We start from the raw sequence: 25174 nt of genomic DNA, 5'->3' as shown, positions 1-25174 counted from the left end.
TATCAATCGGAGAGGCTCCGGGGAGTGGGTCTACAGGTGTGTCATTCGGAGAAGATCCAGGGAGTGGGGTTGCAGATGTGTCAGTCGGAGAGGCTCCAGATAGTGGGGGAACAGATGCGTCAGTCGGAAATGCTCCAGGGAGTAGGGTTACAGATGTGTCAATTGGAGATGCTCTGAGTGTGGGGGCACAGATGTGAAAGTCGGAGAGGCTTCAAAAAGTGAGGGTACAGATGTATCAGTCAGAGAGGCTCCGGGGAGTGGGTCTACAGATGTGTCTTTCGCAGAAGATCCGGGGAGCGGGGGTACAGTTGTGTCAGTCAGAGAGGCTCCAGGGAGAGGGGCTACAGATGTGTCTGTTGGAGAGGCTCCGGGGAGTTTTGTTACAGATGTGTTAGCTGGAAAGTCTCCAGGGAGTGGGTGTACAAATGTGTCAGTCAGATAGGCTCTGGGGAGTGGGAGTACACGTGTCAGTCGGAATTGCTCCAGGGAATGGGGTATAGATGTGTCAGTCGGAGAAGATCCGGGCTGTTGGGGAACAGATGTGTCAGTCAGAGAAGATCCGGGGAGTGGCGTTGCAGATATGTCAGTCGGAAATGCTTCAGGGAGTGGGGTTACAGATGTGTCAATGGGAGATGCTCCAGGTATGAGGGCACAGATGTGACAGTCAGAGAGGCTCCAGATAGTGAGGGTACAGACGTGTCAGTTGGGGAAGATATAGGTAGTGGGGGTACAGGTGTGTCAGTCAGAAAGGCTCCAGGGAGTGGGGTACAGATGTGTCAGTCGTAGATGCTCTGGGAAGTGTGGGCACAAATGTGACAGTCGGAGTTGCTCCAGGGAGTGCGGGTACAGATGTGTCAGTCAGAGAGGATACAGGGAATGGTGGTACAGATGTGTCAGTTGGAGAAGATCCAGGGAGTGGGAGTACAAATGTGTCAGTCAGAATTGCTCCAGGGAGTGGCGTATAGATGTGTCTGTCGGAGAGGCTTCAGGGAGTGGGGTTACAGATCTGTCAGCTGGAAAGACTCCAGGGAGTGGTGATTCAGATGTGTCAGTTGTAAAGGTTCCAGGGAGTGGGGGTACAAATGTGTCAGTTGGAGAGGCTCCGGGGTGTGGGGGTACAGATTTGTCAGTCGGAGAATATCCGGGGAGCGGGAGAACAGATATATTAGTGGCGAAGATCCGGGGAGTGGGAGTACACATGTATCAGTCGGAATTGCTCCAGGGAGTGGGGTATAGATGTGTCAGTCAGAAAGACACTTAAGAGTGGGGGTACAGATGTGTCAGTTGGAGAGGCTCCAGGGAATGGGGATATAGATGTGTCAGACAGAGGAGATGCCGGGAGTGGGGGTACAGTTGTGTCAGTTGGAGAGGCTCCAGAGAGTGGGATACAGATGTGTCAGTGGGAGATGCTCCAGGGACTGGGGGTACAGATGTGTCAGTTGGAGAAGATCTGTGGAGTGGGGGTACAGATGTGACAATTGGAGAGGCTCCAGAAAGTCGGGGTACAGATGTGTTGGTCAGAGAGGCTCTGGGGAGTTGGGGTACAGATATGTCAGACAGAGGAGATGCTGGGTGTGGGGGTATAGATATGTCAGTCAGAGAGGCTCCAGGAGTGGGGGTGCAGATGTGTCAGTCGGAGAGGCTCCAAGAGTGGGGGTGCAGATGTGTCAGTCGGCAAGGATCCTCAGAGAGGTGTACAGATGTGTCAGTTGAAAAGGCTCCAGGAGTAGGGGTGCAGATGTGCAAGTCGGTGAGGATCTGCAAAGTGGGGGTACAGTTGTGTCAGTTGGCGTGGCTTGGGGGAGTATGGTACCGAGCAAGGGAGGATGAATTTGACGAAGTTGTGAATGGTTTGAGGAGTTGGGAAGTGGGAGAGTGGAAAAAGTGAGGGAAGAGGGGGAGTGGGTGGGACTGAAGGAGCACGGTCACTGTGGAGATGGAAAAGGTGGGAGGGGATGAGGTCAGCCCACAATGTTGTATTGGCCTACGTAAACAATCTAACCCCTCTCTCCCTCACACCCATAACCCTCTAATCTTCTTATGCCTGTCTCAAAGGTTTCTGAATGTCCCAATTGTACCAGCCTCCACCACCACCCCCTGCAATGCCTTGCAAGTACCCAGTACTCTGACATCTCCATTCACCTTTCCTCCCCTCACCTTGTACAGATGTCCCCTGCTGTTTGCAACTCTCACTCTGGGGAGAAAAGGCATTGGTTGTCCATCCTGTCGTAGCCCCTCAAAGTCACCTGAACACCTAAAACAGTTTTTTCCCCTACACCATCAGATTACTGGATGGACAACCTCACTCTCTTCTTTTGCACTGATTTATTAATTTATGCATCCATAACGCAGAACAACAAATTCCCGACACATGTTCATGACAATAAATTCTGCTTCTGATCGAAATCTTCAGTCCCCTCTCAACCTTCGTCACTCCAAAGAGTAAAACCTTGCCTCCTAAGACACTATTCTCCAATCTAGGAGAGTCTCCTCTGCACCCTCTCCATAGCGTCCATATCCTTCCTGTAACGACGCAATCAGAACTGAACCCAGAATTCCAACCAATTTTTTTCTCCCAAATATAGACCAATGAATACTTTCGTATCAAAGGTCAAGTAGAGCTGGTGTCATTTGACCTGCGGAGCCATCGCTATGAACTCAATGAGGAGTTTCTTCTGGATCTGAGGGGGCTTCCGACAGAATACGGAAAGGGAGTGTACTTTAGATTTCTAGAGGACTACGGGACACATTACGTTAAATCAGGGACCCTTGGTGGTGATTATCAACTGGTCTACGTGTTGGATAAGTTTGAAATGTTAAAAGAAAGTAAGTCTGGATTCAGGTCTACCATTCTGCAGCTGTTGCCCTAAACCCCTGTCCCTGGGGGAGGAGGTGGGAGAACAGACAAAAACCGATCACCTGAAATGAATCTGATTCAATTGCTTTTTGTGCCACATGCACCAAGATGCAGTGAAAAGCTTTGTTGTGCATGCAAGTCAGGTGACATGGTTGGCATAGCAGTTAGCTTAATTACCGCTTCAGCGATCGGGACCAGGCAGGGTTCGAATCCGGCGCTGTCTGTAAAGAGTTTGCACATTCTCCCCGTGTCTGGTTTTCCACTGGTGGCTCCAGTTTCCACCCACTGTTCGAAATGTACTGGAGTGTAGGTTAATTGGGTACAAGTAGGGGGGGAACAGTGGGCTGAAATGGCCTGTTACCGCATTGTTATGTCCCAATAACTATGTCTAAAAGCCAACTCAGACCAATGTGGCTGTAAGGAAGAAGGATGGAGAAGTGAGAGAGAACTGGGAGAAGATTAGCAGAAACCAGGGAGTTCGGGGCTAATGCCACCGAATCTTGGGAAGAAGGTAGGACCAGGCAGTGCGGGGATGGGAGGGTGGAGGCTGTGGTCGGGAGATGAACAGAGCTGATGAGGTTGGAGATAGCGTTGGAGTCAGTGACTTCATGAACTGTGGCAGTGTCCTGTTGAAGGGGAGGTATCTGAGAATTGTGATCTTGGGTAGGAGGCAGTGTGGGGATGGGAAACAATGAGGGAAGGTGTTATCTTGGGGAGGTAATATCCCTCATGACTTCATCTGTGAAATGTCCATCCAACCGCAGCTGTGGAAAAACCCAGTTTGGAATTAGGTGCTGGAGTTGGATGAATTTTGGACCTTGCAGGACGAAGGTAGCTGGGTGGCAGACAAGAGAGAGAAAGGGAACAGGCAGGCAGAGCAGGGCACCCCTGTGGGCATCCCCCTCAATAACACGTAAACCGTTTTGGATACTGTTTGGGGGGGGGGGGTGACCTACCAGCCACAGAGTTCAGGTCTCTGGCACGGAGTCTGGTCAAAAAAAGGGAAGGGAGGAGAAGAGGTGAGCTGTAGTGATCAGGGATTCCATAGTTAGGGGGAGAGATAAGAGGTTCTGTGGAGGAGATCGAGTATCCTGGATGGTATGTTGCTTCCCTGGTGCCAGGGTCCGAGATATCTCAGCTTGAGGTCACGGCATTCTCAGGAGGGAGGGTGAACAGCCAGATGTAGTGGACCATGTCGTGGGTAAGAGGGGTGAGAATGTCCTGGAAGGAGAATTCAGGGAGCTGGGCGCTAGGTTGAAGGACAGGACCTCCAGGGTTTTGATCTCAGGATTGATGCCCGTGCCACGTGTTGGTGAGGTTAGACATAGGAGGATAATGCAGCTTAACACGCTTCAGGTTTCTCGATCATTGGGCTCTTCCAGGGAAGTTGGGACCTGTTCCAACAGGATGGTTTGCATCTGAACTGAAGGGGGACTAATAGCCTCATGGGAAGGTTTGCTAGTGCTGTTCCAGGAGATTTAAAAGGGGAGGGGAACCAGAGGGCCAGAGCTGATAGAGTAGGGGAAGAGGGAAAAGATGATATTAAGACTGTATATAAAGACAGAAATCAAAGGGTTATGGATGGTGGAAATAATGTTTCTTTTTCAAAATTTAGAAATGCAGCAGGGTGACAGGCCATTTAGTCACACGTGCCCCATGCCACCCAATTTACACCCAATTAAGCTTCACCCCCCAGTATGTTTGGAACAGTGGAAGGAAACTTGAGCCCCTGGGGAACACTCATGCAGACACGGGAAGAGCATACAAACTCCTAGCAGACAGACTGGGATTCGATCCCCAATGGCAGTTGCTGGCACTTTAACAGGATTGCACTAACTGCGCTGCCCTCAATGTCCTCGTGGGCATCTATTTCAATGGGCTCCATAAATAGAAGTGATGTCAGCGCCTCATAAAGGGGAGAGATGTCACCGCCCCCACCCCCCATAAAGGGGAGTGATGTCAGCGCATGGGGTGGGTTGTTACAGAGAGTCACAGGGTGCAGGGTGAGAGAGAGGGAGAGAGAATTTAGTTCTGCAATTCAGCAGAAGCAGCTGGGACTGGAACGGGACAAGCTGGCAAGCTTGTGGAAAACCCCATTTTGAAGACGGGTTGTGAGTTCTTAGTTTAGCCTGGTCAAAGCCCTTGTGGCTTATATATGAGGAGATGGCTGGCGGTATAATGTTTCACTTGAAATAAGGGAAACTAAAAGAAACTTTGTGGTGACCTGAAAGAAAAAGGTTATCATCTGGAAAACCCCGAGGAGCAAGACACTGAAATGGCTGATCAAAAGTAATCAGTTTGTGTCCAACGAGCAACAAATCTCACTCTGAAAACCGACAAGACCCTTCCGGAGGGATAACCAGTTACCTTTCAAACACCAAAGCCTGGTGAAGATTTGTAAATGTTAAATTCTGTGCACAGGATAAGAATTGCCCGATACCAGTGAACTTGGAGGAGTGAGATTGGACTGTGAATCCAAGAACTTTTCTGAACTTACACACACATACACATGCACTTAGAATTAGAAGCGAGTTTAATTAAGTCAATAGTCATAAGTTAAAATTTGATTCAGTTTTCATGTTTAAAGATAATTAAAAGTAACTTTTGTTTAAGTAACCATTTGTTTTGGTGAATTTCTATTGCTACTGGAATTTGGAGTCGTCTGGGCCCGTAACAGAACTAATACCCCACTTTTGTAGGCAAAATTTCTAACTCGGATTGTCTAGGGAATCTTAAACTTTGACCTAATTTATCAATTAAAAAATGCTTCGAGATTTTCTGATGTTCCCCACCCCCCAATGAAGTCCACAGTCACTTCTGCTGGAGTTGAGCAGCCAGCTGATCTATCTCATTCCTTGTTGCCGCCCGATGCCAATCCTGCCGATGACAGTGGTGTCCAATGATCGAGGCTATTGACAGGATTGAACTCTTTCCTTTCACATCTCCCCTCTGTTTATAATCGCAGAAATCACATCGGAGCACGTGAAGGAATGCATGGGGTTTAATGCTTTCATCAGTATCCAGCCAAACATCGGAAAAGGTGACAGCAGCGCTAATATTTCAGCTCATCTCAATACTGACAAATGTAAGAAGATCAGTAAAGGAGGATCAGGTACGAATGTCGAATCGAAAGCTCATTTTATTTACAGCCCAGCAGAAGCCCAAATACACCCAAATTTACCTCCGTTTTGAAGGCTGGGAGGAAACCGGAGCCCCCGGAGGAAGCCAAATCGTATAACCATATGACGATCACAGTACAGAAACAGGCCTCTCGGCCCCTCTAGACTGCACCGATTTAAGTGATCTCCTCTAGTCCCCCCTACCCACTCCCTGTCCATAACCCTCCAACCCCCTCACATCCATGCACTTATCCAACCTTCTCTTAAATGACAAAAGTGATCCTGCCGCAACCACCTCTTCCGGAAGGTCATTCCACTCAGCCGCCACTCTCTGAGTGAAAAAGTCCCCTCTCATGTTACTTCTATACTTTCTCCCCCTAACCCTTAACTTATGACCCCTCTCACCTCCCCTCTAGGGGCACATGGGGAGAACATACGATCTCCTTACAGACCACACCGGATTCAAACACTGTTGCCGTCTGGAGAGTGGGACTGAATGGGAAAATGGATCAGCTCATGATTGAATGGTGGGGCAGACTCCATGGGCTGCATGGCCTATTTCTGCTCTATGTTTTATGGTCTAATTGAGCTCATTCAATCTATGCCAACCTCAACAACAGTTGATATTCATCTCAGCATTACTGTTCTTGTCCAAATCCCCGATTTCCATCATATGAAAAAAATGAGAAGCTCCATCCACTCTCAGGGTCAGACATAGAGTGAAGCTCCCTCCACAGCATCCCATCACACATTCCCAGGGTCAGACATAAAGCACCCTCTGCACCGTCCCATCACACACTCCTGGGATCAGACACAGAGTGAATCCCCTTCCACACCGTCTCATCACACACTCCCAGGCTCATACAGAGAATGAAGCTTCCTCTGCACCTTCCCGTTACACACTCCCGGGGTCAGACACAGAATGAAGCTCCCTCCACACCATCCCATCACATATTCCCAGGGTCAGACACAGAGTGAATCTCCCTCTACACTGTCCCATCACACACTCCCAGGATCAGACACAGAATGAAACTCCCCCCACACCGTCCCATCACACACTCTCAGGGTCAGACACAGAGTGAAGATCCCTGAGCACTGACCCACCACACACCCCCAGGGTTAGACAATGAGTGATGCCCCCTCTACACTGAAACAGAGGCTGGAGGTTTTCACCAGATTAGTTTGCATCTGCGGTCTGTCATCATTTTGCGTTGGGAAGCTTTGATGAAGGTGGGTAATGTCATAGATATCAAGTGAGAAAGAGGGGTCTGGGTGGAAAAAAGTAGGAAGGGGCCAAAAGATGGCCAGGTATTGAACAGAGGGTGGGGAGAGATGGGGGGGTGTTGGGGTGTGTGGAGGAAGATGGCATGCCTGTGAGATTGGAGAGGAAGGTAAGAAGAGTAGATTTTTTTTTTAAAGAGCTATAAACGGTGGAATCAGATCAGGGAGACTAACCAAAACTTAATTTAAACTTAAAAAAATTTTGAGACCCAGCCTGGTAATGGAACCTTCTGGCCCATGATCCTATGCCAACTGTGTGACCAATCAACCTATCAACTCTGTATCTCTTTGGAACGGTGGGAGGAACTGGAGCCCCCAGAGAAAATCCACACAGACACAGGGAGACCGTGCAAATTCCCTACAGACAGTGCAGGATTCGAACCCCCATCCCAATTGCGGGCGCTGTGACAGCACTGTGCCAACCGCCATGCCAACCATTTGAGGAAAAACTCAAAGTTGGGTTTGAGACTAACATGATGTGCTCGTCAAGTTTCTGTTTGGCCCAGGACAAGGATAGCCACGTCCGCGCGGGAACGGGGAGGGAAATTGAAGTGGTCTGTGAGCGTCATAACCCGCAGACGATAAGTCTGATTATTCTCAGTGGTGCCTGAGGGCAGCGGTCTTCTTAGCGCCTTGCTTTCAACTCTCTGTGCCTTTCAGAAAGGACCAAGGAAAAACCCCTCGTCAAGGACGTGCTGTCATTTGTGAACGGGGGGACCGTGTCCTTCCTGAGCAAGTTCCACGGACTGCTTTCCCAAGGTCACAAGTTGATTGACCCTTCGCTCTACATGGAATGGGCTGCCTCACTCCTCGACTCGCCTGTACTGGTGAAACAGAAGGTCAGTACCCCAGCGTGAGCATACCTTCCACATCACAGCAATGGAGGAGGACATTCAGCCCCTCTTGTCCATGCAGGATCACTGACCAATCAATTCCCATGAGTCTTCCCTTTACCTCTCTACTTGAACACCCCCCCCCCCATCTCTTCTCACGGCCACCTTCAGTCAGGAGGTACAGAAGCCTGAAGACTAGCTCCTCTCTGTTCAGGAACAGTTTTTGTCTGACAGCTCTCAGGCTCTTGAATCTCCTCATCCTGTCCCAACCCTAAACTACCATAAATTACCCCAGAACCACAAGAAATCTTGTGGCCTTCTCTACATCAGGGAGACTGGGCACAGACTGGGAAACCACTTCGCTCTATCCGCACCAGTGACCGGGACGTCCCAGTGGGCCAGCCATTTCAGTTCTGCGTCCCACTCCCATGTCTGTCCGTGGCCTCGTGTGCTATCCCACCCAGACCACCCATAAACTGGAGGGACAATGCCTGATTCTCCATCTGGAACCTCTCCAGCCGGGTGGCATTGACATCGACTTCTCCGGTTTACGCTTTTCCCCCTCCCCCCCCACCAATATCAACTCTCCATCCCCTTCCCTCTTTATTCACAGAACCAACCCCCCCCCCCCTGTTCACTGCTGACCCTTCCCTCCCTTCTCCACTTATTACCTCCTGGCTTTGTGACCCTGCTCCTCCCCCCACTCCTCCTCCCACCTTAACCTTTTTATTCGGAAGTCTGCCGACCTTTTTCCACACCTTGATGAGGGGCTTGAGCCTGAAACGTCGGTTCTGTATCTTTATCTTTGCTCCATAAAGGACACTGTTTGACCTGCTGAGGTTCTCCAAGATTGTGTTTTTACCACAAGAAGATTTTTTTGCACCACTAAAACATAACTTTGGTTTTCTTCCTCTAGAAACGACTGTGAATATTTATTTTTATATCCTTTGAGATTCATTACAGACATATCTAGAACATTACAACACTGTATTAGGCCTTCAGCCCACCAATGTTAAACCTACTCAACAAACTAAACCTGCCCTTCCTCACACCCCATAACCCTCTATTTATCAATCATCCATGGAGTCTTTTAAATGCCCCTCCATCATCACCCCTGGCTGCGCATTCCAGGCACCCACAACCCTCTCTGTTCAAATAAAACCTACGTGTGACGTCTCCCCTAAACATCCCTCCCTTCACTTTGAACACAAGTCCTCTGGTGTTTGCTGCTCCTGCCCTGGGAAACAGGCACTGGCCATCCACCCTATCTATGTCTCTCATAATCTTGTCGACCTCTATTAAGTCTCCTCTCATCCTTCTAAGCTCCAAAGAGAATAGACCCAGCTCTACTAACCTTGTCTCATTAGACTTATTTTTCAATCCAGGCAACATCCTGGTGAATCTCCTCTGCACCCTCTCCATAGCTTCCACATCCTTCCTGTAATGAGGTGACCAGAATTGAACACAATTCTCCAAGTGTGGTCTCACCAGAGTTTTATAGAGTTGCAACATGACCTCACGGTTCTTGAATTCAATCCCCTGATTTTTTAAAATCAGTCATAAAGCATGGTAACAAGCCCTTCCTTTCCCTAATTAATCTACAAACCTCGTACATTTTGAAGGGTTGGAGAAAACCAGAGCACCAGGGAAGTCCAAAACAGGCACAGGGAGAACGTACAAACTCCTTACAGAAAGCACGGGATTCGAACCCGGGTTGCTGGCACTGTAGCGGAGTGGCACAGACCACTGCACTATAGCTGCCCTGTGCTAACTGTGCCGCACACGTGAATAAGCAGAGACCTGCTGAGTAAAGCTTGTCAACAGGGGATTGGGATGAAGGTTCTGCTCTGAGATTTGATGGGATCTGAAAGAATTCCGGCTCGAGTGCAGATTCTGTTGGTGATTTTGAGATGAAAGGAAATTGGAATGGTCTGGGCTGGAACAGAACTGTCTATGACAGCCCTGGCACAGGGGTCAAAAAGGGGCTGTGAGCTGTCATAATTCAGAGTGTCGTGCATTGAAACACAATCCGTTAAAGCAGTCACTCAGTGTTCGTTAAATTTCTCAGGAAACTTCACCTATTCCACACAGCCGGCAAATGCATCCATTAAATCCAGCTGCCCAATACATCTGTAGAACCATGAAATGCCACAGATACAGGCCCTTTGGCCCATTTGGTCTGTGCTGAACTGTTATACTGCCCTGTCCCACTGACCTGCACCCAATTCATATCCCCCCTATCCATGTACCTGTCTAAATTTTTCTTAAATGTTGAAATCAAGCTTGTATTCACCACTTTCGCTGATAGCTCGTTCCAAACTTTGCATGAAGTTCCCCTAAATCTCTTACCTTTCTATCTCACCTAGTCTCAGTGGAAAAAGCCTGCTTGCATTTACTGCATCCCCCCTCATAATCTTAAATACCTCCATCAAATCTCCCCTCATTCTTCTACACTCCAGGGAATAAAGTCCTGGCCTGTTTAACTTTTCCCTGTAACTCTGTTCCTGAAGTCCGGGCAATGTCATAGTAAATCTTCTCTGCGCTCTTTCTATCTTATTGATGTCTTGCCTGTAATTTGGTGACCAGAACTGTACACAATCCTCCAAATTTGGCCTCAACAATGTCTTGTACAACTTTACCACAACTCAATTCAAGTCTCGGCAACATCGTAGTAAATCTTCTCTGCGCTCTTCCGATGCTACTGATAACCATTAAATGTGGTCCCAAAAAGAATCCATTAAACACAGTCCCCAACCATCTCTAAGTGTATCCATTAAACGTCGTACCTGAAAAAAGGTTTTATCACACAATCTGGAGGTGGAACAGCGGCAGGTAATAAATAGTGGCCGTAGCAACAATTGTCGAGAAGGTGAGAGGCAGAGAGTTAAAGGTGGAAGATCTCTGAGATGCATTTATTTCAATGCAAGGAGTGAGGTAAACAAGGTGGATGAACTGATGGTGTCGATTGACATGTGGCGATATAATGTGAAAGCAATTAGTGAGACATGGTTGAAGGAAGGTTGTGACTGGCAGCTAAATATTCCGGGGATTTCGCTGCTTTAGACGTGACAGAATTGGCGGGGTACGAGGGGGAGGTGTGGCCTTGTTTGTCAGGGAAGATATTACAGCAGTGCTGAGGCAAGATAGACTGGAGGACTCATCAAGCAAGGCTCTATGGGTTGAACTAAAAAATGTGAGGCTACAAATGTAGGGGTATATTATAGGCCACTGAAAGAGGATAGGGAACTGGAAGAGCAAATCTGCAGGGAAATAGCTGAGATGTGTAGTAGAAATAGGGTTGTGATAGTTGGGGATTTCAATTTTCCTAATATTGATTGGGAAACACAATCAGTGAAAGGGCAGGATGGCTTAGTCTTTGTACAATGTGTTCAGGATTGCTTTTTACAGCAGTATGTTGAGGTGCCTACTAGAGGGGAGGTAGTGTTAGATCTATTGTTAGGGAACGGAATAGGGCAGGTGACGGAAGTGTGCGTTGGTGAGAACTTTGGATCCAGTGATCATCGGTCCATTAGCTTCAACTTGAATATGGAAAGGGATAGGTCAGGTCCGAGGTTGAAGGTCTTTGAGTGGGGGAAGGGAAAATTTGAAGAAATGAGAAGGGATCTGCAGAAAATTGTGTAGGCTGATCTTTTTTCTGGAAAGGATGTAGAGGAGAGGAGATTTGGAGGGTGTTTAAAGAGGAGATATTGAGAGTACAGGATCTTTACCAGCCAATCAGATCAAAAGGCAAGGCCAAAAGCCTAAGGGAACCATGGTTTTATGGAAAAAATTAGGAAGTTGGTTTGGGATGAGGGGAGCATTTACTAAATTTAAGAAGCAAAAAATGGATATGATGGATGATTATTACATAGATTGCAGAAAAAACCTGAAGAAATTAGAAAGGCAGAAAAAAAGGTACGAGGTGTCAATAATTGATAAATAAAAGTGAATCCTAAGGGATTTTACAGATATGTGAATAGTAAAAGGGGGGTTAAGGATAGAATAGGATGGAAAATGCGAGCGGTGAAGTGTACGAGGAACATATCAGATGGGAGAGATATTAAATGATTTTTTTCTCATCTGTGTTCACGAAGGAAAAGGACATTGGACTATGTGAGATAAGTGAGGCAAATGGCTTAGTTATGGAAAAGAGGGATTAGTAAAGAGAGGGTTTTGGAGCTTCTAGGGTCAGTAAAAGTGGATAAGTCTCCTGGTCCTGATGGGATCTTCCCCAGGACGTTAAGGGAGGGCAGGGAGCAAATAGTGGAGGCAGTGTCAGTGAGTTTGCAACGATCACTGGAAGTGGGTGTGGGGCCGTGAGATTGGAGTTGTTAAGAAAAGGTACGTGGTGTCAGCCAAGTAATTGTAAGCTTGTAAGCTTGACTTCGATTGTAGGGAAAGTTATGGAGGGTATTCTTAGAGATGGTGTGTATAAATATCTAGATAAGCAGGGATTGATCAGGAGAACCCAGCATGGGTTTGTGAAGGGGAAGTCATGTTTGATGAACCTTGTTGAGTTTTTCGAAGAACTGACAAGAAAGGTGGGTGAAGATAGGGCAGTTGATGTCGTCTATCTGGATTTTAGCAAAGCTTTTGATAAGGTTCCACATGAAAGGTTAGTAGTAAGATGGGTTCAGAGGTGGCTGGAGGAGAGACAGCAGAGGGTCATGGTGGACAAGTCTCTGTCAGGATGGAAGCCTATGACGAGCGACGTGCTTCAAGGATCGGTGCTGTTGTTCATAATTTATATTAATGATTTGGATGATGGGGTAGTTAATTGGGTAAGTAAATATGCAGACAATATGAAAATAGGGGGATTGGTGGATAGCAAAGAAGGTTTTCAGGGATTACAGAGGGATTTGGTTTGTCTGGAGATTTGGGCTGAAAGATGGCAGATGGAATTTAATGTAGAAAAGTGTGAGGTGCTTCATTTTGGAAAAAAAATAATCAAAATTGGACATATGTAGTAAAGGGGAGGACATTGGGGGATCCACAAGAACAAGGAGATCTTGGAGTTATGGTGCAGCGTTCCTTGAAGGTAGATTCCCATGTTGACAGGATGGTTAAGAAGGCATTTTGTATGCTAGCCTTCGTAAATCATAGCATAGAGTATAGGAGCTGGGAAGTGATGCTGCGACTGTTTAAGACATTAGTGAGGGCAGGTTTGGAGTATTGTGTTCAGTTCTGGTCTCCAAATTACAGGAAGGATATAGATAAGGTGGAGAGGGTGCAGAGAAGATTTACAAGGACGTTGCCTGGCTTAAAATACCTAGAGAACAGAGAAAGATTGAAGAGGTTAGGACTTTATTCATTGGAACGTAGACGGATGAGAGGGGATTTGATAGAGGTGTTTAAAATTATGAAGGGAATAGATAGACTAGATGCAAGTAGACTCTTTCCCCTGAGAGCAGGGGAGGTTGAAACAAGAGGACACAAGTTGAGGGTGAGGGGGCAAAATTTTAGGAGAAACATTAGAGGATGTTTCTTCACTCAGAGAGTGGTGTCTGAATGGAATAATCTTCCGGAGGAAATAGTTGAGGCAGAGTCAATTCTTTCATTTAAGAAGAGGCGGGATACATATATGGATAGGAGGGGGTTGGAGGGTTATGGGCGGAGAATAGGCGTGGGGAACTAGCGGAGTTGTTTGAGTGGACTCGAAGGGCTGAGATGGCCTGTTTCCATGTCATAAATTGTTATATGTTATATGAACACATTCATCAAGAACAGTCAGTACACAGTCAGAGCATTCATTAAAAACTGTCCACAAACAAACCCACCAAACACTGGCACATTCATGAAACAAAATTCACCAAACACATCTGTTAAATGCAAACTGACCCAAAACATCTGGGACACCCTGCACCCAAGCACATCTGTTAAACACAAACCCTCCCAAACAATCTGGTGCACTGTCGCCAAACACTTCTGTTAAACACAACACCTCCCAAAACATCTAGTACACTCTCCAAAAACATATCTGTTAAACATAAACCCTCCTAAAACATTTAGTGTACTCTGTCCCCAAACACATCTGTTAAACAAAAACCCTCCCAAAACATCCAGTACACTTTCCTAAAACACATCTGTTAAAAATTAACCCTCAAAAAACATCTGATACACTCAGTCCCCAAACACATCTGTTAAACAAAATCACTCCCAAAACATGTGGTGCACTCAGTCAACAAACACATCTGTTAAAACACAACCCCTCCCAAAATATCTAGTGCACTTTCCTAAAACACATCTGTTAAACTCAAAACTTCCCAAAACATCTGGGGCACTCTGTCCCCAAACACATCTGTTAAACACAAACCCTCCCAAAACATCTAGTGCATTCTGTCCACCAATACATCTTTTAAACACAAACACTCCCAAAACATCTGGGACACTCTGACCCCAAACACATGTGTTAAACACAAACCCTCCCAAAACATCAGATGTACTCTGTCCCCAAACACATCTGTTATATGCAAACCCTCCTAAAACATCTGGTTCACTGTCCTCAAGCACATCTGTTAAACACAAACCCAACAAAAACATCAGATGCACTCTGTCCCCAAACATATCTGTTAATCACAAACCGTCCCAAAACATCTGGTGCACTCTGTCTCCAAACACATCTTTTAAACACAAACCCTCCCAAAACTTCTGGGACACTCAGACCCCAAACACATGTGTTAAACACAAACCCTCCCAAAACATCTGTTAGACTCTGTCCCTAAATACATCTGTTAAACACAAACCCTCCCAAAACATCTCCTGCACTGTCGCCAAACATTTCTGTTAAACACAACACCACCCAAAACATCTAGTACACTCTCCAAAAACATATCTGTTAAACACAAACCCTCACAAAACATCTGGGGCACTCTGTTCTCAAAAACAACCATTAAACACAAACTCTCACAAACATTTAGTGTACTCTGTCTCCAAGCATATCTGTTAAAAACAAGCACTCTCAAAACATCTGGTATACCCTGTCCCCCAAACATCTGTTAAACACAAACCCTCCCAAAACATCTGGTGCAATCTGTCCCCAAATACATCTGTAAAACACAACCACTAACAAAACTTCTAGTGCACTCTGTCCTCAAACACATCTGTGAAACAATGACCCTCTCAAAACATCTGGTGCACTCTCCCCAACACATCTGTTAAATACAAACCCTCCCAAGATATCTGCTAGACTTAGTCCCCAAACACATCTGTTAAACAAAAACCCTCCCAAAACATCTGGTACACTCTGTACCCAAACACATCTGTTAAATACAAACCCTCCCAAAATATCTGCTAGACTTAGTCCCCAAACATATCTGTTAAACAAAAACCCTCCCAAAACATCTGGTACACTCTGTACCAAACACATCTGTTAAATACAAACCCTCCCAAGATATCTGCTAGACTTAGTCCCCAAACACATCTGTTAAACAAAAACCCTCCCAAAACATCTGGTACACTCTGTACCCAAACACATCTGTTAAATACAAACCCTCCCAAAATATCTGCTAGACTTAGTCCCCAAACACATCTGTTAAACAAAAACCCTCCCAAAACATCTGGTACACTCTGTACCAAACACATCTGTTAAATACAAACCCTCCCAAAATATCTGCTAGACTTAGTCCCCAAACACATCTGTTAAACAAAAACCCTCCCAAAACATCTGCTGCACTCTGTCCCAAACATATCTGTTAATCACAAACCTTCCAAAACATCTGGTAGACTCTGTCCTTGAACACATCTGTTGAAGACAAACCCTTCCAAAACATCTAGTGTACTCTATCCACACACACATCAGTTAAACACAACCACACCCGAAGCATCAGATTCATTCTGTCCCCAAACACATCTGTTAAACACAAACCCTCCCAAAACATCTGGGACATCCTGTAATAAAACATATTTGTTAAACACAAACCCTCCCAAAACATCTGGTACACTTTCCAAAAACACATCTGTTAAACACAAACCGTCACAAAACATCTGGGACACTCTGTGATGACTGCTGCTCACCTCCGATGGCAGCGTTCCCTGTAGACGTTCTCAATGGTCATTTGGTAGAGCCATCTGGATACTCTGTGGTTACTCTGAGGTCAGACCTTCTGGTGGGACCTTCGGAGAATTTGAGGTGGGATTATTCAAGTCCCTGAGATGGAACCATTGGAGGCCTTGGGATCTTGTGAAAACACAACACTGGAGAAACTCAGCAGGTTAAGCCGTGTCCTTATGTAGCAATGGTAAAAATGCAAAACTGACGTTTCGGGCTTGAGCCCTTCATCAAGGTATGAAATAATGTTGGCAGGTGTCCAAACAAAAAGGTAAGGAGGAGGGGTAGGGGTGGAGGGGAAGGGAGGGAGGGAGCAGCAACGAGCAAGGGGGAGGAGGGATGAGTCTGTGAAAGAGTGGGAAGGGGGTGGAGAGCTGACTGGGGGAAGGGAAGGGAGGCAGAAAGGAGAGCAGGTTAGCAGAAACCGGAGAAGTCGATGTTGATGCCATCTGGGTGGAGAGGGCCCAGATGGAGAATCAGGTGTCGTCCATCCAATTCACAGGTGGTCTGGGTGGGATAGTACATGAGGCCCAGACAGACGTGTGAATGTAGGAGTGGGATGCAGAACTGAAATGGTTGGCCCACTGGGAGGACCTGGTCACTGGTGCGGACAGAGAGAAGGTGCTCAGTGAAGCGATTGCCCAGTCTCCCCAATGTAGAGAAGGCCGCAGTGGGAGCACCAGATGCGGTAGATCAGTCTCATGGATACACAAGCGAAGTGTTGCTTCACTTAAAAGGCCTGTGTGGGGTCCCGGAGGAGGTGCGGCCACAGGGGAAAATGCAAGGGGGGGATTGGTGGATGAATGCACAAGGGAGTCACTGAGAGGGAAGAGAGGGGGAAGGTGTGACTGGTCGTGGGATCCTGTCGTTACCCTCCACTGCAGGATTAGGGGAGCCTTCCTTGCTCACGGAAGCTCTGTTTGCCCCTGGCTAGCTGCTGCCGATTTACAACCTGGTTCCGATCACCTTAAGAAATGCCACAGTGATCAGAAACAACCTGCAGCAGGCCATCGAGGCCTACACGGCAGAATACAGCGTGTGCAAGTGCAAGCCCTGCATGAACGGGGGAACGGTGGTGCAACTGGACGGCCAGTGTCACTGCCTGTGCAGGCACTCCTTCCAGGGCGTGGCATGCGAGACGCCCAAGGCCACACATAAAGAGGCAGGTAAGGAATGGCCAGAGGGAGGGGTGGGCCATATCTGTCTATTACCGGACACCAACCACCCCACCCCCCTCATTGGTGTGTCCCCCCCCCCCCAATCAGGAAAGGACTGAGGCGAGGTCAGGGGTGGGTTAATGCATTCCTCTTGACCCACAACTTCATGCACCCTCCCTGTGCTGTTAACCCTGTCACTGCTGGTCCACAGTCACTACACTGAAAACTGTTAACCCTGTCACTGCTGGTCCACAGTCACCCCACCCCTGTGCTGTTAACCCTGTCATTGCTGGTCCACAGTCACCCCACCCCTGTGCTGTTAACCCTGTCATTGCTGGTCCACAGTCACCCAACCGCTGCACTGTTAACACTGTCACTGCTGGTCCATAGTCACCCTACCCCTGCGCTGTTAGGAGATGTCAGATGGAGCCAATAGCCTCATCCTGCAGGGGGAAATTGGAAGCGCCTCCCCCTCGGTGAGCATTCAATCACCAGGGCACCCACAATAACCTCCCCACACCACATGGTACGGGTGACAGGCCAGCAGAGCAGCTTGCCTGAGTCTCAGGCTCAGGGCACAGGCTGTGTGTGTGTGTGTGTGTGTGTGTGTGTGTGTGTGTGTGTGTGTGTGCGCGCGCTGTTAGCCAGAATCAGACACACACAAGGTAAAGACTGTACAACAGGCTTTAATCCACAAAAACTTCCACAGAGCCAGGCTGCCTGTAGCTGCAGTAACTCTGAGTGAGCTTCAGAGGCCGGCGCAGGCTTATATCCTGGAGGGTGATTGACACCCGACCGGGTGGGGCTTGATCCCTTCAGGCCGACTGATTGACAGCCGGCCAGGTGTTGTCCTGTCCCCTTACACTCCTGCAGGTACAGAGGTTGCCCCCTGTAGTAGGCTGGTGGTGGACCACCACAGTGTGTTAGAGTGTGTGTGTGTGTGTGTGTGTGTGTGTGTGCAGAGAGAGAGAGTGTAACAGTATGTGTGTGAGTTAGACTGAGTGTGTGTGGGGGACCATGTGTGTGTGTAAGTGCGACAGTGTGGGTTTGTAACAGAGAGTGACTATGTGTTTATGTATAAGGGTGTATGAGAGACAGACTGTGTGTGTGAGAGAGAATGAAACTGTTTGTCTGTGTGTGTGTCTGTGTTTGTGAGGAGAGTCTGTGTTAGTGCGAGAGAGAAACTGCATGTGTGTAACAGAGAGACTGAGTGTGTGTGTGAGTGAGACTGAGTGTGTGTGAGATAGACTGAGTGTGTGAGAGAGAGACTGAGTGTGTAAGAGAGAGATCACCTATGGCTCCTAGAACGCTTCCACCAGCGTTGTCTCCGCTCCATCCTCAACATTCATTGGAATGACTTCATCACCAACATCGAAGTACTCGAGCTGGCAGAGTCCGCAAGCATCGAATCCACGCTGCTGAAGACCCAACTGCGCTGGGTAGGCCATGTCTCCAGAATGGAGGACCATCGCCTTCCCAAGATCGTGTTATATGGTGAGCTCTCCACTGGCCACCGTGACAGAGGTGCACCAAAGAAGAGGTACAAGGACTGCCTAAAGAAATCTCTTGGTGCCTGCCCCATTGACCACCGCCAGTGGGCTGATATCGCCTCAAACCGTGCATCTTGGCGCCTCACAGTTCGGCGGGCAGCAACCTCCTTTGAAGAAGACCGCAGAGCCCACCTCACTGACAAAAGACAAAGGAGGAAAAACCCAACACCCAACCCCAACCAACCAATTTTCCCCTGCAACCGCTGCAACCGTGTCTGCCTGTCCCGCATCGGACTTGTCAGCCACAAACGAGCCTGCAGCTGACGTGGACATTTACCCCTTCATAAATCTTCGTCCGCGAAGCCAAGCCAAAGAGAGAGAGACTGAGTGTGTGTGGGAGAGAGACTGAGTGTGTGTGAGATAAAGTGACAGTGTGTGTATATATGAGTGTGTGTGTGAGAGAGAGATTGAATGAATGAATGAATGGTTGGTCAAATGAGACTGAGTGAAGGGTAAGAGGTGAGGAGGTGTGAGGGAGTGGGTGAGTGTGTGAGGGTGTGGGGATTATGAGGGGGTTGGAGTGTGAGGGGTGGGAGTGTTAATGTGTGCCCCTATGTGTGAGCAGTAGCCTACACGGATGGCCATTGGAGCTGCTGGTCAGCGTGGACGGACTGCATTAGCAGTCAGCGCCATCGGTCTCGCCAGTGCCTGGGGAGGCAAGGAGCGGGCACCGATTGCCAGGGAGAGGCCATCGGCAGCACCTACTGCTGAGGTAAGACTCACAGACCCCCCCACCCCTTCTCCCCACATTTCACTACCCTTCCTTTCTCCTACCTTCCACTCTCTATCCCCTCCATCCCTCCCCCTCCCCTCCCCTAGAACCATAGAACCATACAGCACAATCACAGGCCCTTTGGCCCTTCTAAACTGTGCCAAAATATTATTTGGCCTCGTCCCACTGACCTGCAACCAGTCCATAGCCCTCTATACCCCTCCCATCCTTGTAACTGTCCAAATTCTTCATCAGTGTTAAAATTGAGCCCACATTCACCACTTCAGCTGGCAGCTCATTCCACACTCCCACTACTCTCTGCGTGAAGAAGTTCCCCCTAAACCTTTCCCTTTTCATCCTTAACCCATGTCCTCTGGTTTGCATCTCACCGACCCTCAGTGGAAAAAGCCGACCTGCATTTACTCTGTCTGTCCCCCTCATAATTTTAAATACCTCCATCAAATCTCTCATTCTTCTACACTCCAGGGAATAAAGTCCTAACCTGTTTAACCTGTAACTCAGTGCCTGAAGTCCAAGCATCAGCCCACTTTCCCAGCTGGTCCAGATCCCTCTGCCAGCTTTGAAAACCTTCTTCACTGTCCACAACGCCTCCAATTGTAGCGTCATCTGCAAACTCGCTGATCCAATTTACCTCATTATCATCCAGATCATTGATATAGATATCAAACAACAATGAACCATGAGGCACACCACTAGTCACAGGCCTCCAATCTGAGAAGCATCATCCATCAATACTCTCCGGCTTATCCCGTCCAGCCATCGTTGAATCCAGTTCACTACTTCACCATGAGTACCCAACGTCTGAACCTTCCTGACTGATCTCCCATGTGGGACCTTGTCAAAGGCTTTACTGAAGTCCATGTAGACAACATCCACAGCCTTTCCTTTGTCAATTTTCCTGGTAACCTCCTCGAAAAGCTCTCAAAGATTGGTTTAACAGGACCTACCACACACATGCCTTCTATTTTAAATCCGTCCCTGACTATCCAAATGCTTGTATAACTGATCTCTTAGATAATAATTTACCTACTTCAGGTACTCCTCATCCTCTGTCTGTGTTCCATTCTGACTGACTGGTCGTATCTCAAAGTGAACGTATGTCAGAATTGTGCTGTATCTGTGTTAATAGATCGTCAAATACAATCTGGTGGGTACCAAGGTCAGATCTCACAAGAGGTCAGTCACAGCTGCCAACCTCTTGTGAGAAAGGTTATTTTTCCATTGACCCGTAAATGCATAATTTTCATTTTTTTCTGTATTCTTTTTTAAATTAGGCCGTATTTACGAATGGCTGTAAGCCACATAGGTGGCAAGTACTGACAACAGCCTATAATTTCCAGGGTTACGTCTGGAGCCTTTTTTAAACAACAGAACAACGTGAACTCCTCTCCAATCCTCTGGCGTTTCCCCTGTGGCTAAGGACATTTAAAATATTTCTGCCAGACCCCTGCAATTTATACACCAGCCTCCCTCAAGGTCCGAGGGAATGTCTTATCAGGCCCTGGGGATTTATCCACCCTTCTTTATTTTAAGACAGCAAGCACTTCATCCTCTTTAATCTGTATAGGTTCCATAACCTCACTGCTTGTTTTCCTTACTTCCCATGACTCTGTGCCCTTTTCCTGAGTGAATACTGATGAAAAAAAAATTAAGATCCACCCCATCTCTTCTCATTCCATACAAAGCCGACCACTCTGATCTTCAAGGGAACCAATTTTGTCCCTTCCTATCCTTTTGCTCTTAATATACCTGTAGAAACCCTTAGGATTTTCCTTCACATTGTCTCCCAAAGCAACCATGTGTCCTCTTTTAGCCTCCTGATTTCTTTCTTGAGGTTTTTCTTATATTTTTTATACACAAGTACCTCATTTCCTCTGTGTTTCCTAAACCTGCTGTATACCTCTCTGTTCTTCCAGAGCAGATCCCCAATGTAGCTCTAAAACTAAGGTTCCCTATTCTTTTTAACATTTGACAAATGCCAAGCCATCCAGCCCTTTTACAGGATGGGAGTTCCAGTCAATATGTGGAAAGTTAAAATCCCCGACGATCACACCCTTATGTTTCCTGCAGCTGTCCGCTATCTCTCTACAGATTTGCTCCACCAATCCTCGCTGACTATTTGGCGGTCTGTAATACAACCCCGTGAGTGTGGTCATACATTTCCTGTTCCTCAGCTCTACCCATTTAGCCTCAATAGATGAGCCCTCTGCTCTGTCTTGCCTGAGGACCACTGGGACATTTTCCCTGATGAGCAATGCCACTCCTCCCCCTTTTATCCTCTCCTTTCTATCGCGTCTAAAGCAACGGAAGCCCGGAACATTGAGCTGCCAGTCCTGCCCCTCCTGCAACCAAGTTTCACTAATGGCCACAATGTCATAAACCCAAAGACAATCAATGCTCTAAGCTCATCTGCCTTTCCTACAATACTCCTTGCATTGAAATAGATGCCCCTGAGAACATTTCCACCACATACAACCCGTTGACTTATAGCGGTGCATGCAGTTTTAACATCATCATCCACTCCTCTATCTGCTCTGATCCTCTGGTTCCCCTCCCCCTGTAAATTTAATTTAAACCCCCCCCCCCCCACCCCCGGAGCAGTTCAGGTGTAAACTGTCCTGTCGGAGCAGATCCTACCTTCCCTGGAAGAGCCCAATGATCCAGAAACCTGAAGCCCTCCCTCCTGAACCAGATCTTTAGCCACGTGTTATCTGCTTCATCCTTCTGTTTCTCCCCTCTCTGGCACGTGGCGCAGGCACAAATCCTAAGATCACCACCCTGGAGGTCCTGTCCTTCAACCTAGCACCCATCTCCCTGTACCCTCCTTGCAGGACCTCCTCACCCTCCCTATCCATGTCCTTGGTTCCTACATGGACCACGACATCTGGCAGCCCACCCTCCCTCCTGAGAATCCTGTGAACTTGATCTGAGATATCTAGGACTCCCGAACCAGGGAGGCAACGTATCATCCGGGATACTCGATCTCCTCCGCAGAACCTCTTATCTCTCCCCCTAACTATGGAATCCCCAATCAATACAGCTCACCTCTTCTCCCTTCCTTTCTTAGCCACAGGATCAGACTCCATGCCAGAGACCTGATCTCTGGCTTGTCCAGGTAGCACCCCCCCCCCCCCCCACAACAATATCAAAAATGGTATACTTGTTATTGAGGGGGATAGCCACAGGGGTGCCCTGCACTGCCTGCCTATTCCCTTTCCCTTTCCTGACTGTCACGTATATACCATCCTCCTACCTCTTGGGTTTAATAGTGTCCTTGTAACTCCTATCTGTCACCACCTCTGCCACCCAAATGCACTGGAGTTCATCCAACTTCAGCTCCATTTCCTTAACTCAGTTTGTCAGGAGCTGTAGCTGGATACACATCTCGCAGATGAAGTCACCAGGGATGCTGCTGGCTTCCCTGACGACCCACATTCTGCCTTGGCTGCCATTCCCACTAGTTGAACAAAATACATGATATCTAAAACCTGCCATTACCTGTACCTACCTACAGAATCCTTTTTGTTCCAAATAGTGTGGCTCTTTCTTACTTCAAATCCTGCACCGCCACTGAAGCCTAATCTTGCCGAAGCCTCTTGAGCCAAAGCCTCAAAGTCCCCCTTCGACCATGAGCTATTCATGCCCTGGCCACTCCTCAGTAACTGCCCTGCTTGTGTTTCCCCTCTTTTTATTGGCTGGAGCTAATTGACCAATGGAGAAATCCTTTACCAGTCCTTCAGCTGTTTTATCTTCTCGCTCTGCCCCTCACTCACTGCTCGATCCCACAGTCCCAAGATGAGACCCCTCCCCTCCACTCCTTTCCCTAACCTTCCTGTCTCCTCCCCTCTCCTCACCCCCTAACCCCTCCATTTCTGTTCCAATCCCTCCCCTGCCCTCCACTCCTCCTCTCTCCTTGTCCCTCCCCTCATCCCTCATCTCCTCTTCTGTCCCATCGGGCGATTGCGTCCAAAAGTTGTGAGGGGGTGTTGCAGCTCTACAAATCTCTGGTGAGACCAGTTCAGTTCTGGTCACCTCATTATAGGAAGGATGGGGAAGTTTTGGAGAGGGTGCAGAGGAGATTCACCAGGATTTTGCCTGGATTGGAGAACGTGTCATATGAGGCAAAATGAGCAGAGCTGGGACTTTTCTCTTTGGAGTGAAGAAGGATGAGAGGAGATTCTGGGAGGCTTAGATAGGGTAGGCAGCCAGCACCTGTTTCCCAGGGCAGTGATAGGCAATACCAGAGGACGTTGGTTTAAGGTGAGGGGAAGGAACTTTAGGGGAGGCGTCAGGGTTAAGATTTTTACAGAGTGGAGGGTACTTGGAATACCTTGGCAGGGATGTTGGTGGAGGTTGGTACACTAGAGACATTTAAAAACTCGTAGACACATGGATGCAAATAAAATAGAGGGTTACATCTAAATTTTTATTAATTTTTCTTTTTTTGTTATTTAAAATTTAGACATATAGCACAGTAACAGGGCCTTTCAGCCCACCCAATTACACCTAGTAACCTACAACACCTGGTATGTTTTGAACGGTGGGAGGAAACTGGATCCCGCGGGGAAAACCCACACAGACACAGGGAAAGCATACAAACTTCTTACAGACAGCGCGGGATTTGAATCCTGGTCCCGAATGCTAGCGCTGTAAAAGTGTCGTACTAACCATGCTGCCCAAACCATTCTGGGTACGAGGTAAGGAAGGGTAAGATTTGTTGTGGAGTAGGCTTATATAGGTCGGCACATCATCGTGGGCTTAAGGGCCTGTACTGTGCAGTAATGGTCTCTGTACCTGAGGCCATGTGACTATGGAGGAAGGCGTAGCCAGCAACAGATTGGGGTTCTGCCCTCCTGCTTGGCAGACATTTAGTTATCACCGCTTCTCTTCCACTCCAGAGCCAGAACGTAACGCGGTCCCATGCATGAAATGGAGACCCTACCAATGTCAACAGACCGAGATGTGGCCCAGCCATCGCGACCCATCCTCACCGATCAATAAACGTTGTCGGCCCTGATGTCATCGAGGCTCCTTCTTTCTGAACTTTCACCGCCTTCCTCACAAGATGAAACAGGGATTTACTGGGTTCATGGATTCCGTCAAAAATGGGTGTCGGGTGTTACACAGGGTGAAGAGTCAGGGAGTGATTGAGAGTGTGGGCAAGGAATTCAGTCCATGGTGGGAATGTTCTCAAGGGCACCTATTTCAGTGCAAGGAATATTGTAGGAAAGGCAGACAAGCTTAGAGCGAGGATTAGCTCGTGGATTTATAACATTTTGGACATTAGTGAAACTTGGTTGCAGGAGGGACAGGACTGGCAGCTCAATGTTCTGGGCTTCCGTTGCTTTAGATACGATAGAAAAGGGGGGGGGATGAAAGGGGAGGAGTGGCATTGCTCGTCAGGTAAAATATCACAGCTGTGCTCAAGCAGGACAGACCAGAGGGCTTGTGTACTGAGGCTATATGGGTGGAGCTGAGGAACGGGAAAGGTATGACCACACTCATGAGGTTGTATTATAGATCATCCAATAGTCAGTGAGAATTGGAGGAGCAAATCTGTAGAGAGATAGCGGACAGTTGCAGGAAACATAAGGGTG

The 25174-nt window shown here is 47.8% G+C and overlaps 1 protein-coding gene across 1 annotated transcript in view; it reads left to right on the top strand.

Moving 5' to 3' along the window:
- The window catches only part of c9 (complement component 9), a 47076-nt gene extending 22482 nt beyond the window's left edge, over window positions 1-24594 (top strand). The window contains exons 7-12 of the mRNA XM_069883899.1: window positions 2586-2826; window positions 5823-5969; window positions 7918-8096; window positions 17072-17303; window positions 19410-19556; window positions 24476-24594. Coding sequence (XP_069740000.1) covers window positions 2586-2826; window positions 5823-5969; window positions 7918-8096; window positions 17072-17303; window positions 19410-19555 — 945 coding nt within the window. The 3' untranslated portion in view covers window position 19556; window positions 24476-24594. The remainder of the gene's footprint in view (window positions 1-2585; window positions 2827-5822; window positions 5970-7917; window positions 8097-17071; window positions 17304-19409; window positions 19557-24475) is intronic.
- The last annotated feature ends 580 nt before the right edge of the window (window positions 24595-25174 follow it).

Source organism: Narcine bancroftii, chromosome 1, assembly GCF_036971445.1.
Source record: "Narcine bancroftii isolate sNarBan1 chromosome 1, sNarBan1.hap1, whole genome shotgun sequence".
NCBI lineage: Eukaryota > Metazoa > Chordata > Chondrichthyes > Torpediniformes > Narcinidae > Narcine > Narcine bancroftii.
This window is presented reverse-complemented; position numbering and strand designations above follow the sequence as displayed.